The sequence below is a fragment of the Podospora pseudopauciseta genome (assembly GCF_035222475.1).
Source record: "Podospora pseudopauciseta strain CBS 411.78 chromosome 5 map unlocalized CBS411.78m_5, whole genome shotgun sequence".
Lineage (NCBI taxonomy): Eukaryota > Fungi > Ascomycota > Sordariomycetes > Sordariales > Podosporaceae > Podospora > Podospora pseudopauciseta.
The window spans coordinates 1816653-1830624 of record NW_026946665.1 but is presented as its reverse complement, the minus strand read 5'-3'; the positions used below and the strand labels follow the sequence as shown (position 1 = coordinate 1830624).

Sequence of the window (13972 nt, the reverse complement as noted above, 5' to 3'; positions counted from 1 at the left end):
ACTTACATGTATGACGCTTCTTGATGCGGGGTTGGGGTGTCACAGCAGGACCGCGAGAAAGGGGCTCGACCAAGGTACAACTGCATGACTGACTGGCCCCTTGTGAAATCTCTCAGTGGCCAAGCAAAAAGTTATACTAGTATTACTGATCGCATTGAGCAATTTAAGTTGTCCTGTGCCATAGGCCTCAATGATACAGTAATCCTTGGCATTTCAGTGGACCACGCATTGGTAGGTACTTCTCCGGTTTCACGACGCAGACGAGGTGCTTTCCCCGGCGAGTTCGAACTCAAGATGACTAGCTTCGTACACTCTGAAATTGAAAAATGGAAGCCAAGCCCAAGCCTGATGCAATGTATCAGCTGATCACAGGATTGGAATTGGGGTTCGTGCTACAAGGGCGCTGTGCGGGCTCGGGTCTTTATGTGTTTGTTTGGGGAGCATGTTGGAAGGTGAGATGCATGGAAGAGGACCACGGTCAGCGCATGTCCACTACAAAGCCTTAATCTAGAAGTTTCACCAAAAGAGAAATAGTGAAACTGATCCCGCCATGTTCTCGAAAGGCCTCTTCACCAAAACTTCAGTCAGCAAACTCGATTGGCTCGCTTCGAAAGTCTTGGTCGGGGAAGTATGTAGATGCATGTGTCAGCTTCCGAGTGTTCAATGGGGGCTGTGCCACGAGGCTTATGATCTTACATGGCTGCGACGTTATTGGTCCTAGTGTTACCAACACCTAGGGGTTCTAACATCGAATCCATCAACCTTCGCAAAGCCTATAGTGTCTCTCAAGCGTCAGCTGATCTGATGAACACAAAACATGAAATGAGAAAAAGACATTGTCGAGATAGAATCACGATGTTTGGACGAGCTGGGAATCGAACCCAGGACCTTTCGCATACAAATGATCCTTGTATTAAGGTTGAGTATGCTAAGCGAACGCTCTACCAACTGAGCCACACGCCCTTGTTTTGTCTCCTGACTCGAGTGAGTGGAGATGGATGCCCAAGGTGCATCAACACAGACCCTATGTACCTAGGTAGTAGAGCCAGGATGCTTCCGACGACTCCTTTATGAACCAGCCGGCTTGGTAAGAATACTCAACGGGTGTTTCCTGTCTAGAATAAGACAAGAAAACAACAAGACCTCTCGTGTAAGCTCATTGGGTAGCAATAAACATCATCAACAGTCGCATCTGCAGTCAGACTCTCACCCACCCAGTCCACTATTCCGTATGAAAACTTTGTCACCTGCCAAACTCCAATCCCTCAGGCTACGGGGACAGAACCTGAAACTAGAGTTAAAACTGTAAGCGGTATGGTATCTGAAAGCCTTGATATACCAACAGAAAAAGTATAAATCACCCCTTCTCGCTCCTCCTTTCCCCTCACAATTCCTCATCACCATCATCACCATCAACACTAACTTCCACCAAAAGCACAACCACCTTTCACACCTTCAAAATGCAATTCCTCACCACCATTCTCGCCATCGTCACCATGGCCGGCCTTACCGTCGCCGCCCCTGCCCCTGAAGCCTCCCCCGAGGCCGCTCCCCAGACCCCCGTTGACCTGTAAGCCACCACCCACCCCGCCTTTCCCATCTAAAACAACTAACCACCCATCCTCTCAACAGCGAAAAGCGCCAATCCCTCGGCGTCTTCGTCACCCAGGACATCAACTGGGGCGGCCGCTCCGAGCACCTCATCGTCGTCCGAGGGCAGTGCCTCACCCTCGGCAACGGCTGGCCCAACGTCATCTCTTCCTTTGGGCCTGACAGCGGGTTGACTTGCACCATTTGGGAGTAAGTCCCTTTTTTTACTATCACGGAAGGTTGTGATCAATGTTGACATGAGAACCTACCCTACAGCAACAACGGCTGCACCGGCCCGTCGTTCGGCCCGATCACCTTCCCTGGCATCGCAAACTTGGTGACTGTTGGCTGGAATGATAGAATTAACTCTTTCCGGTGCAACTAAGCATCTAGGAGGGTCCTGGGGGAGGGGTGAAATCAGGGGGTTGGTGGTGATTTGTTGAGAGGTGGAGGATTCGATTCATGACACTCGTTTCAAGCTCGACGGGGCTTTTTTCTTTTTTACTTCTGTTGGACCTGCAGGTTTTGACTGTTTATGATGAGGTTGATGAGACAAAATTGAAGAATGCTTTCCCTGTTGGGGGGGCGGGGGGTTTTTCACTGTTTCTGGCTGCGGTGATGTTTCTGCTCTTACCTGATACAGTGCTCATCGTAGTATCATTTCTGAGGCATGCCTCGATTGAATTCCGGCGTGAAGTCAACGGAAACAGGGTGCCCTGAACTATACTTGAAAGGATAGTTAATAGACATCTCGGTAGGCGCCTACGTTTTCTGGAACGACGATCATAATGCGCTGCCTGATGCGGGCAAAGTTAAAATAACAAAGCACAACGAACTGAGAATTCGAGAATAAAAACTCCTAATACATCTATCTCCCATGCTTAATCCAACCTAAACGCCCTCGAACCCTTCCCCGTCCTGGGTATCACAGGCGGCGGGAAAACCACACCGACATTTACCCGAGTCTGGAAGTCGGGATCCCAATTCCTAGGATCCAACATGTGCGTCTCAACTATCAGCTGCTCCGCCTGGCGCATTTGCCACATCCAGAAGAGCGTGTCATGATCATTGGGAACGATTATCGGCCCCCACCTCAAGTCAAAAGCTTGCAAGTGAAGCCAGTGCGGGTTGTTGACCAACCGCTGCATGTCGTAGTAGAACGCGCCATTTTCCAGAAGCTGCTGGAGAAGCTGCTTCTCGGCCCGCGTCTTGAGCGGGATGCCCCTCGGCAGGGGCGGATTCGCGACCTGGGGCAAGATGAAGGGTTGATTCGACATCATGTTTGTGCTACCGACCCCTCTCGCATGGGGATCGTTGGCCTGGAACGAGTACTTCCACCACAGTTGGGACCGGCTGAACTCCCTGGCGATGTGGCAGTCGAAATAGTGCCAGTAGTCGACCGCATCCACCTTGTTGAAGATGGGCAGCCAGGCATCCAAGCACAGGGGCCGCGTATTGGGGAAGTCGCTGAAGATGGTGATCGTCTGCTGGTATTGCCCGTCAACCGTGATGGTGTGCTTGGCCACCTTTCCGTACCACTGCCCCATCGGGTAGGGCTGTCGCGGGTCGACCGGCTGGTTGCGAGGGAGCCCCCGCTGCTGTCTGGACCGCCTGGTTGTCCACCCCGGCGGGAAGTTGATGCCGGGTTGCCTGCCAAGTTTGACGGCATCGCTGTCAGCATAGTCCCAAGCGAACGTGAGCCGCTTTGCCGTGTTTCTGAAAACCAGCGGGAAAGTATCGATCGGATCTCGTAGTGACTCATCCAGCAGGTTGGCGTGGATTATGACATTGTTCCTGGAATACAGGACGGCCAGAGCTTCATCGCGCAGAACCGACGACGCCAGGATGATACTTATCCAAGGTGGCGCGGGGCGGAGTGACAAACCATAACGATCAGGCTGTCCAGGGGCATGCCTTTGAAGCCGCTGAACACGCCGCCCCGCGGGAAAGATCTCATCATATATCATGATGCGAATCTCGGCTGATAGCCGCGAAAAATTCCCCAGTGGGTTCCAACCGGGAGCTCCGGGGGCAACATATGCTGGGGTAGCAAGCGGCAGAGGGGGAACAGGCGGCGGCGGAGGAGGAGGAACAGGACCTACAGGCACCGCTGACTTGGCCATCACCCTGTCGATTTCCTCTACTGGAAACCCTCGTTGAAGATAACTCTCTGTATTGATATCCTCAAAGCCTTCACGCAACCGAGGCTCCCACCCCTTTTCTCGGGGCCATCGGATTGGGCCCTTTTTGGCCTCGCTCATCTCTTCGTATGTTTTATTGACCATTTCGACGTAATCTGCGCGGAACTGATCCTCGACTTCTTCGAGGCGCTTGGCAAGGGCCTCCTGAATTTTACGATTTCCGGCTGAGGGTATAGTGGTGACGGACTTGGCGGACCCCGAGACACTGGGTGGGTAGGGGCTGGAGGTAGCCTTGGAGGTGGCCTTGGGGGCGCGTTTGGGGCGAGGCATGTTTACAGCGTCGTAAAAAGTAATCCCGGTATCTACCAAATAAGGATTTGAGATGTGAGAAGAAAAAGCAAAAAGAACGTCCAGTTGATAGAGCCGTTCTATGTCAGTCAAATACTGGGGGTGTGCATTGTCCGAAGAAAAGCACGGCACAAGACAAGTGGTAGTGGCATTGTTTCGGAAAGGGTCTTTGAGCCGTGTCAAAGACAACGTCCAAATGCGGAAGAGGCTCACAATGGAACAACCAACAGTGAAGCAACCGTGCTCCGGACAAAACAAATAGCACTGCTGAGCCAGGTTAACCGAGTCGAGTTGTCTAAAGCGTGGCAGCGTTTGAGCTAACCGGCAACCTGTTGATTCTGAATAGTTGCGCTTACGTCAACAAAATATCGTATCCATCCCTATTGATCTTGACCTGGTCGCCGCCAAGACCATATTTTCTTCGGACAAGCTCAAAGATGATCAGGCCGGCCGATGTGCTTGGAACTTGTCTGATGGTGTTCCACCAGAACCCTCGGTACAACCACTGTCGCATGCTCAGCCCGGCCGTCTTGGCCTCCGCAGCGCATTCTCCCCATGTAACCCTGTATGCATCCCTATAAGCCTTGAACATTCTTCTCGAGCTTCCCCCTTCAGTTGATTTAAGCTTCCTAGCCTTGGCATCCAACGCCTCGAGCCTTTCCCAATGCTCCACCTGAATGTGACCCAGCGGATGAAGAACCACCTGCTGCGCTACCGATGCCCCCATGCCAGCAAGCAACAAAAACGCTGGCTCAATAGCATAATGAGGTCGAATAATAGCAGGCATTCTCAGCTCCCCATCATCCTCTCTCTCCACCTCTCCCGTAAGCCTGTCCCTCCTCGAACCAACCTTGCCATCCAGCCCCGCCGGTCTCCGCTGCGACAACAGCACAATCGCGTCCTCTTCCAAACTCCCATAATACCACCCCACAAACCCATAGTACCCCTGCGCCTTAATCCACTCAAACAAACTGAAGAACACCGCACTCCCCATACTATCCTTCACCAAACTCAACCCCCACCCAGCGAATATCCCCCTCGGTCCAATCTCGGCAAGCTTTTCCCGACTAAAAGTCCACATGCTCCTGGGCCGGGCAATCCTTGCCCCCTTGTTTCCATTCCCATTCCCACCTCCCTCCACCACCACCACCTTCGTCCCACCCCCCATGGTAGTCCCACTCCCCGTCATCCCCGCCCCCCCAACCCCCAAGTCATACCTGGCCTGCACAGCATCCAACGGCGCAGCCACAAAACTCTGTATCCCCCCCGCCAACAGCCCCGCGGTAAACGTCTCCCCCGGCGACGGAGGCGGATAAACCCTTTTACTCGCCAGCGCGCTTTCCGGGTGAAGCCGTCCCAAAATCTGGAGGTAACTCGTGTACAGCACCGCTCCCACCCCGACATTTGCAATCAAAGGCGGCAACACCTGATCAGGCACCACCCTCCACCCATGATATCTCACTGCTGAGGCAATCAAGCCGGGTGTGCTCCCCCTCAAACGGCCCTTAAACCAGCCCCAGGCGGCATTAGACGACGTAGGGTTGGAGGAGGCGAGGTAAGCGGCGAGCTGCTGTTCTTGGATCGCCCGGGCATAGGCTAGGTAATCGACCCTGGTCCGAAAAAAGGCTTTCACCGGGGCGCGGAAGTAGAAGGCGATGGCCTGGGAGGTGAGGGCGCGGACGCCGGCGGCCGAGGCGCCGGTTGCTGCGTTGGTGGTGGGGAGTTTTCCTGGTGGTTGGAGGGTTACGCCGTCTGGGAGGGTGGGTAGGTGGGTGTAGTCTGGGTTGTGGATTAAGGGGCTGTTGTTGGCGAGGGATGGGCTGGGGAAGAGGGAGGATGCGATGTGGTGAGATGAGTCGTTGTTGTTGCCTGGGGGCTTTTTGCTGTTGGAGTTTGTTGGTTGTGTCATGGTGGTGATGGGATGAATGGCATTGTCTTTTTAGAGTGGAAAGGGTCTTGTTTCAGAGATAACTTGAAGGTCTCATCGAATATACAAGTCGTGATGGTCGTTAAACGTGGTCTTGGCAGTCGTTGGGCTGCGTCAGCGTTGGCGGCCGCTGGGAATGCACAGAATGCACAGAATGCAACTGGAATCTCAAAAGTCCCAGATTCCCTGGAACAGTAGCAACGCCGGAATTAGCCGGATTTTCGGTGCGTGGATCTCTTGGCGTCTGGGGCTTATCGCTCTTATCAGCTGGAGCTAGCTTGAACTGCCGGTCGGCGAGCCCTGGCTGCAGCTGGTTGTCAGGTGGAGCTGATGTCAGCTGCTGACGGCAAATAACGCATGAAAATCTTACTCCTCCCCGAAGCTCTCCCATGTTTGCCAAGTATCTGGTGTTATCATTTTAGTGTTCCCCGATCGAAGCTATAGAATCTGGCTTTTATCTGACATAGATCCGTCTAGTGTTGTGTCTACCTACTCCTTTGTCTCGGGCTCGAGGTCATCGCCCCATTGGCGCTTAATCGACTCGATCAGCGCCGCGTGCTCAGGGCAATCCCCCGCGTTTTGTGGCCGGTTTGCAAGGAACCGTAAATGCTGTCGGGTTGGCGGTTTACGCTCCCATATGTCGCGGTACACATGATGCTGGATGATGGCAAATTGCTCATCAATTCTCACAGTGTTGTCGTCGGTACAGAGTGTGGGAAGGGGACATGATGCACTCTTGCCAAGAAAGAAGTCGACCAGGTCCTGCTGCTGCTGGTCAAGTAGCTGCCAGTAGCGATCCGTGTGGCGCCTGCGACAGGAAAGAAAGTATACATTTGGTGGCTGTTCTGGAGTGGCTTCTTCGGCGCGCCGGTCAAACACCGTCACGCCGCCGAGAATACGATCTTCAGCCCAGTATCCGACAACATCGGCTACCCCATCAGGGTAGACATCGTCGTCGAGATAGTAGGGGTGGTTGAAGATAGTTGCTCGGGGGGGAACGTCTTCATCATCTTCCTTCCACTGGACGATTGCGTCGACGTCGCCTTGATGCAGCCGGAGGCCGAGTTGAAACAGAATGACTGCGATTTCATGGATGGCGGCCGCGACAAGTTCAATCAACCTCGTATTGAATTCCTTCGAGCCCACCGCTGCTCTTCGGTACGATTTGAGCAGTTTGGGGTCAAATGAGAGAATGGCTGGGTCGAAGCTTTGACGAAACTCGCGAGCTCTTTCCAGGGCGCCGGGGCAAAGGTCGACATGGTGCTCGATGGGATGGTCACCATGAAGACCAGGCGATCGTCGATCGTAAGCCACTTCGTCGGTGGGTAATCCATCAATGATCTGGGCATAGGTGAAAAGTGCGATCTCAGTGGATAGAACGTTGGATATGGCGCCGCTGAACATTGCATAGTGTTCGGAGTTGCCGTTGTTATATGGAACACGAGCATCGCGTGCTTTTCGAGCAAGCTGCGTCAGGGTCTTGGTAATGTCATCCATTGTCGTACGGTATCGGTATCCAATTGTCGAAAAGGGTTTGTTTGTGATTGTGAATAACTTTGTGTGATGTGTGTGCTATTCTCGATGAGAAGAGTTGATGGGGAGAGAGGAGACTGGAAATTCTGTTGTTGTTGTTGGTGGTGGTGTCGGTTCGTTACAGTTGTACCTAAGTTTTATTGGCCTAGAAGCGCTGCCTCCAGCCCACATCCCCAACGGCCCAGCACATGGCCGCCCGCCTCCCCTTCATGCCCTGGTTACCGGGTATGCACCGTAGGGACCAAAGCCGGGGTTGAACTGTCGTTGAGGTCCAAAAGAATCCCCACAATCCCGCATTATATCACTTGAGTCCGCGAAGCTATTGGCTAGACGGCAGTCTGCGCCCGGTGGAACAGCAGCTAGCAAGTTTCGCCGATCCTAAAGGTTGTTCCGGCCAGACACCGGAAGGATTGGGCAGTCACCAAAGATAGCGTTGATGCAGCCTTCGTCGATACGTTTCTGAAAGCACTTCGCAGCGACTTCCCCAACTTGCTGTTGAGCACTCGTGTTCCTGGACGGGCTGTCACCAGACGCCAGACATGGAACGTCAAGCCAGGGACTGCATACAACCCCAAGCTAGCCGCTTACCTTTTCCTTGACAAGGCGGTAAGTCACCCCTTGTTCTGATTGACAACAAAACCATATGAAGCTTACCCGTTCTGTGTCCAGATGATGGAGTACGTCGGCCTTGCCGCCGAAGCGGCAGCCACTAGCCCAACGGCATCCAACATGAAGAACCTCGAAAAGCATCTTCTCATGGGGAGCTTAACCATTGCCCACGAACTGGTGCACTTTTTCGCCGGCAGAATCATTGGTGTTCCCAAGACTAACACGCCCGACAAGATCAACCTCCCCCCTGAGCTCTCCAGGGTCAAGGGTGAGTCCGGTCGGTTCTGGGAGGACAAGTTTGTCGGCTACAACATTGAGGTATTCTTTGACCCGGCGGATGCCCTCAAGGAGAAGCAGGCCGGGAAACTGTGGGCAGACAAGAAGCAAAGCCGCGTTGCCCCAGCCGACCAGAATCTCGTCGATCACGCCTGGGTCAAGACAATGCTCGCTGGAAGTACGTACCTAGTCTTCCCCTCATTGAAATGGCCCATTTTCCGTGATGCTAACTTTGCCAGCCTTCACCCCCGCCAAGGTCACTGCTCCCACAGCCAGACGCAAGGAGAGCGAGAAGGAGATGAGAGAAACCAGGGGCCCGGCCGCTGGTGACTACATTGATGGAAACGCCGAATTCGCGACGTACTATCAGAAGATCAAGGGAAAGCCCACCTTCACCCTGACCGGAACCGACCTCACCAGGGTCAAGGGCATTGCAGCAAAGCCCGCCAATATCCGGGTGGCCTAATCGTTCAAAGTTCGTAGTTGTGCTCCTTAACCCACCACCGGATGGTAGGCAGGCATTGTTTTTGTTCCATCGGCTTAGAGAGGAGTCTAGGTACGGATAGTTAGTAATCATACAAATGGCTTAGGGACTGGTTGCCTTGTACCACCATTGTCTCTGTCAGAGGAATGCTCTCATCGCGCTGGAAAAAGTGTGTTGACTCTGCGATACCCAAGTGCCACCTGCAATTTAGATCCTTGCAAGTGAGATTGCGCAAGATAGTTATTCTCTTCTTTTGATCCAGGAATGATTCACGTGCAAAGTATGACTTGAGACAGCCGTAAAGATGCCTTGTATGAAGATGCAAAAGAGCATCTGTAGAAGCGCGGCCGATCCCGGTGTTCTTACCAGGATTAGGTACTCTGTATAAAATCATGTGCTCGGCTTTGACGATGGATTGGCTACATATTGGCCGGTCGGCTCCTGTAGGCCAGCTTGATGGGTACGCTACGGCCCCCTGGCCAGGTCACATTGCCGCGTTGCTCCTCATCATTGGCTGGCACAGTGCAACATATACCTTCAAAATGCAACGGTTGGACGCTGATTGGAACTTTCCAACTTCCAATTGTAGCCCACAATCCGCCCTCACACCTGTTTGCTCATGCAATGGCGTTGGAGCATATGCTTCCCCGCGTCAATACCCCTGAACGAACTCGGACTCAGCCAATGCGATGCTCAGTAGGCCCCTCATGATAGGGGAATATCAATGGGAAAGCAGTGCATTGGCACATCGTTGCTACTCGTGGCCGACAAGGGGTCATCTGAAAAAGGCAACTCTCTTCCGCCGAGATGACATTCCTTCATTCCTTCCAGGTAACCAGCTACTGCACCATCGCCGACGTGATGATATAAGATGGCCAGCGCATCCCGTTCCAACGATGGCGTCCTTCCACCTCCATCATCATCGGCAGTCGCTCTTTTGCCCGCCCAACTCCGGCCGATATCAAGATGATCCCCACCCTCACTTCCCCCGCCCTGTTCCTGACAGCGGCACTTGCCCCGTGGGCCGCCTTGGCAGCACCACCCGCCATCATTTCCTACCGTGCCGCGGCCCCCCCAACGGCTCTCCCCCAGAGAGCCACAGCCAATGACCTCAAATGGCAACCCTCTCTGGACTTTGACACCGATGGATGCTACAACGTCCCTGCCATCGACGCCCAGGGCAACATCGTGGAGGGTCTCCCCCACAATTGGACCGGCTACTCTTCCAACTGTCGCGACCTCTCCGACCTTGACAACAACAACGTCTACTCCCGCCAGCGGTGCAACAACGGCTGGTGCATCTACCTGTACGGGTATTACTTCGAGAAGGACGTCGCCATCGCCAACTTTATTGACCCCGGCCACACCCACGATTGGGAGCACATTGCCGTGTGGGTGAGGCAAAGCACCAACCAGGCCGAGTATGTCGGCGTCTCACAGCACGGGGAGTATGAGATCAAGGCTGCCAGCCAGGTTAGATGGGATGGAGACCACCCCAAGATTGTCTATCACAAGGACGGGGTTAGCACTCACTGCTTCCGCTTTGCCGATGCCAGCGATGACAACATTGAGAACCACAAGGGCGTGTGGTTCAGGGGTGCATTGGTGTCGTATAATGGCTTCCCTTCGCTTGCTATCAGGGACAAGTTGTTTGCGCATGACTTTGGTAAGGCCACTATCGGCTTCAAAGACGCGACTTTCGCTGGGAATATTGGACGGGCGAAGCACAGCTCCATCACTTTCGATGCCAACTTGGATGTTGGGTCGCCTGGAAATCCATAAGGGGGTTGTTGGGAGAGGTGGTCATTGTAGCTTCAATCGAATATTTTATTTGTTGTCTTCCGAATTCGTTGCTGATTGTTGAGTGACACTTGAGCGCGGCTGATGGCTAACGACGATGGGATGTGTGGGTAAGTAGGACCGTGGCTATCGAGATTCACCCGCAGCGCTGACGATCAGCAACAAGAATACTGAGAAGGAGGACATCTCCCAGACAGTGTGAGAAGGTCAGCCGGATGGTGCAAAGCCACAGGTTCACTGCCAGTGACAGCAGTCACGATGTGGGGCTGGCACAGTTGGCAACACGGGACACCAGGGTTGGAAGAGCTTTCAACTCCGCCATCTTTGCTAGACTCTGATGTTGCTTTGTGAACATCAAAACACCCCGAGGATTATCCTTCTTCCTCGCGTGCTAGTACCCATCTACTCGAAACCAGAACCCGAAATATTGCCAACGCCCGGCCTCCAGCTCGTCGCAGGTTGCAATGGCGCGGCCACTTGCATCTCGATCGACATACCTAGCCTTCACGAATCGACATCAGATCAACACCGCCAACCTCCAAGACCTTCCAGCTTGGGAACTTTGAAACTCTTGGGAGCGAGACAATCGGATGACAGGCCCGCGCAACGTTGGAACTGGGCGGCTAGAACTTGGCGTCGAATGCTCTGTCTCGGGAGCCTGAATATCCTCTTACAAGCCACACATATCTACCACGCGAGGATGGATCAAGCTTGGATTCGTGCAGGAGATCAGCGCAGCTACCGCCAGCCGCATCTATCGGGGAGATAGCCGGCTTATGTCTGTCAGGTCAAGGACTGGCAGCCCGCCAAGTCACCGTCTGCCCGATATACCGTCGCAACGTCGCCGGTACCGCGCCTGTAGTGTCGGCCAGCGTAGTCGGCGATCGACATCGGACTAGGGCCCGGAATGGGAATCATGGAAGGCCTGGTACCGAAACAGTGTCGAGAACTGGGAAAATCCTCCAATCTCATTTGTTCCGCTTGGAAACTGGCATACCATCGCCAAGCCGTTTCGTCGTTGGGTTGCCCGAACGGGTAAGAGGTTTCGGGAGAAGAAGCCGCATGTAACGCTGATGGCCCCCCTTGACAATCTTCTCCTCCGGCACTCGATTCAAGCAAGAACGGCATTGCGCAATTACCAGACGCATGACTACAACCTCCGCAACGCCACGGCCCAGGCTCACAGTGCCATCCCAAAACCGGGTTCACAACGTCAACCCGCAGCCCCTCGCCATTTCACTTCAATCTATTAGCCGCCGGCTGACTGGTCGATGGATTCGCTTCACACATCAGAATCTTCGACAGCTCTCCACATGTCTGCCACCCACTGCTACCTGCTCCACAATTCACGTCCTCCATCGGCTGGATATTCCATTGACCCGGTTGATGTGACTGTCGGCTGAGATTCTGGACTCGATCATCGACAGGGCGGGAGCATGGCCATGGCTCAACCCGGGAGATCGTCCAACTATAAAGGTCTGCCTCGACCGCCCTGACGATCTCCTGAATTTTTTGGTCCGCCATCCGCCGATCACATTTCTCATCTCACTCACGGTTCATTCCCCACCGTCAAGATGAAGGCTTCCACCACCCTCGCGGTCCTCGCCGCTGCTGGCGCTCAAGCCCACTACACCTTCCCTGGTACCAAGTACAACGGTGTTGCCCAGCCCCAATGGGACACCGTCCGCATCACTCAGAACCACTACTCCAACGGCCCGGTCACCGATGTCAACTCCCCCCTCATGACCTGCTACGAGCGTGACCCTGGCGTCGGTGCCCCCAACACCCTCGCCGTCACCGCCGGCTCCACCGTCACCTTCCAGGTCGGCTCCTCCGTCGGCCACCCCGGCCCTCTTCACTTCTACATGGCCAAGGTCCCCGCCGGCAAGACGGCCAAGACCTTCGACGGCAAGGGCGCTGTCTGGTTCAAGATCTACCAGGATGGTCCTTCCGGCCTCGGCACAGGTTCCATCAAGTGGCCCAGCGATGGTAAGTTATTCGATGCCAGCAACTCAGTTAAAGACAGGGTACTAACCTGGTTGTTTTCACCCAACAGGCAAGACTGAGGTCTCGGTCCAGATCCCCAGCTGCATCGCCAACGGCGAGTACCTCCTCCGTGTTGAGCACATCGCTCTCCACTCGGCCGGCAGCGTCGGTGGTGCCCAGCTCTACCTCTCCTGCGCCCAGATCTCCGTCACGGGCGGCTCTGGCACCCTCAACACCGGCCAGCTGGTGTCCTTCCCCGGTGCTTACAAGGCTACCGACCCTGGCATTCTGTTCCAGCTTTACTGGCCTACACCTACCTCTTATACCAACCCTGGCCCTGCTCCCGTCCGCTGCTAAATGCGGGGTGGTGAGAGGTGGATTGGTGTGATGGGGAATAAGGGAGGGGTGTGAAGCTGAGGGGGGTTGCAGATATACCATTTGGATATTCTTCGTCGTACATACTTTGCTTCTGAATAGAAGGACATATTATGGTATCTTGACTGCTTTTCGCCGCCTTTGCCATCATGTGATGTGAAACTAGCTATTCATGCAGCTCGACAACACCCACAATCTCACGATTCGACTGATGACATGATAGATATTAGGCCAAAAGTTTTTAATTTGGCGCTGGGCCGCGCAGCTACTTTAGCTCTGCCTGTTCCCTGCTGGCCGTCTTGAGAGCTATTCCCACACATGCAGTATATCAACAAAGCATTAGGTCACTTTGGTGGAGTGGTTAACACGCAGCCCTGCTAAGGCTGTTCCTTCGGGAGCGTAGGTTCGAATCCTGCAGGTGACGATTTTTCTCATACTTCAAATGTATACAAGTCCAATGCTGCATGGCTCTCATGCAGCCTTGCACGTCTCATATCTGGAGGTACTTTTTTCTTTTAGTCTTCCTGTTTATGGAACTTATAGGTTTGCAGCTCTGTTAGAATTTCAGGGGGTTGAGTAGGATGGTGTTTACAGATATACAACCTAATATGTTGTCTATGTGGTTCACTGTCACCTAGTTACTGTGGCCCGCCTTCGAGATGCTAACCGCTTGCTGTTACCCTGCCAACATATTGCTTCTCAGCATCTTTTCCAGGCCCATCGAAATGCGAGGCCGCTGCACTTCATATTAACTGCAAACATTGACTGAGAAGTGTGTTTCGTCGTCAAACCAAGGCGGATAACTAACGGTTGCACAGCAAGTCAAATCATCAGGTTCATGTTTGCATAGACGGCAACCATGACATGATGAACAAGTGGCTCCAGTGGGGATTTCACTTTGTT

At 53.8% G+C, this 13972-nt stretch overlaps 7 protein-coding genes and 2 non-coding genes across 9 annotated transcripts; 4 read left to right on the top strand and 5 right to left on the bottom strand.

Annotated features, from left to right (window-relative positions):
- Window positions 1–860: 860 nt before the first annotated feature.
- QC763_0078190 lies at window positions 861–963 on the bottom strand. The gene has a single exon. It is a non-coding gene; the product is annotated as a tRNA-Ala (tRNA).
- A 468-nt stretch (window positions 964–1431) lies between these two features.
- On the top strand, window positions 1432–1975 carry QC763_510715 (uncharacterized protein; the record flags this gene model as incomplete). The annotated part of the gene is made up of 3 exons (XM_062913650.1): window positions 1432–1570; window positions 1633–1800; window positions 1867–1975. Exons 1-3 carry the CDS (start codon window positions 1461–1463, stop codon window positions 1973–1975), a joined length of 387 nt encoding a protein of 128 aa, XP_062765125.1. The 5' UTR covers window positions 1432–1460.
- Window positions 1976–2471: 496 nt separating this feature from the next.
- On the bottom strand, window positions 2472–4061 carry QC763_510720 (uncharacterized protein; the record flags this gene model as incomplete). Its single annotated transcript, XM_062913651.1, has 1 exon — window positions 2472–4061. One exon carries the CDS (start codon window positions 4059–4061, stop codon window positions 2472–2474), a length of 1590 nt encoding a protein of 529 aa, XP_062765124.1.
- A 370-nt stretch (window positions 4062–4431) lies between these two features.
- Window positions 4432–5988, bottom strand: QC763_510730 (uncharacterized protein; the record flags this gene model as incomplete). The annotated part of the gene is made up of 1 exon (XM_062913652.1): window positions 4432–5988. One exon carries the CDS (start codon window positions 5986–5988, stop codon window positions 4432–4434), a length of 1557 nt encoding a protein of 518 aa, XP_062765123.1.
- Window positions 5989–6495: 507 nt separating this feature from the next.
- QC763_510740 (uncharacterized protein) lies at window positions 6496–7503 on the bottom strand (the record flags this gene model as incomplete). Its single annotated transcript, XM_062913653.1, has 1 exon — window positions 6496–7503. The coding sequence occupies one exon, from the start codon at window positions 7501–7503 to the stop codon at window positions 6496–6498; it is 1008 nt and encodes a 335-aa protein (XP_062765122.1).
- A 792-nt stretch (window positions 7504–8295) lies between these two features.
- On the top strand, window positions 8296–8890 carry QC763_510745 (uncharacterized protein; the record flags this gene model as incomplete). Its single annotated transcript, XM_062913654.1, has 2 exons — window positions 8296–8602; window positions 8664–8890. 2 exons carry the CDS (start codon window positions 8296–8298, stop codon window positions 8888–8890), a joined length of 534 nt encoding a protein of 177 aa, XP_062765121.1.
- A 984-nt stretch (window positions 8891–9874) lies between these two features.
- Window positions 9875–10690, top strand: QC763_510750 (uncharacterized protein; the record flags this gene model as incomplete). The annotated part of the gene is made up of 1 exon (XM_062913655.1): window positions 9875–10690. The coding sequence occupies one exon, from the start codon at window positions 9875–9877 to the stop codon at window positions 10688–10690; it is 816 nt and encodes a 271-aa protein (XP_062765120.1).
- A 1592-nt stretch (window positions 10691–12282) lies between these two features.
- On the top strand, window positions 12283–13191 carry QC763_510760 (uncharacterized protein; the record flags this gene model as incomplete). The annotated part of the gene is made up of 2 exons (XM_062913656.1): window positions 12283–12697; window positions 12765–13191. The coding sequence occupies 2 exons, from the start codon at window positions 12283–12285 to the stop codon at window positions 13049–13051; spliced, it is 702 nt and encodes a 233-aa protein (XP_062765119.1). The 3' UTR covers window positions 13052–13191.
- A 221-nt stretch (window positions 13192–13412) lies between these two features.
- On the bottom strand, window positions 13413–13493 carry QC763_0078110. The gene has a single exon. It is a non-coding gene; the product is annotated as a tRNA-Ser (tRNA).
- Window positions 13494–13972: the final 479 nt, after the last annotated feature.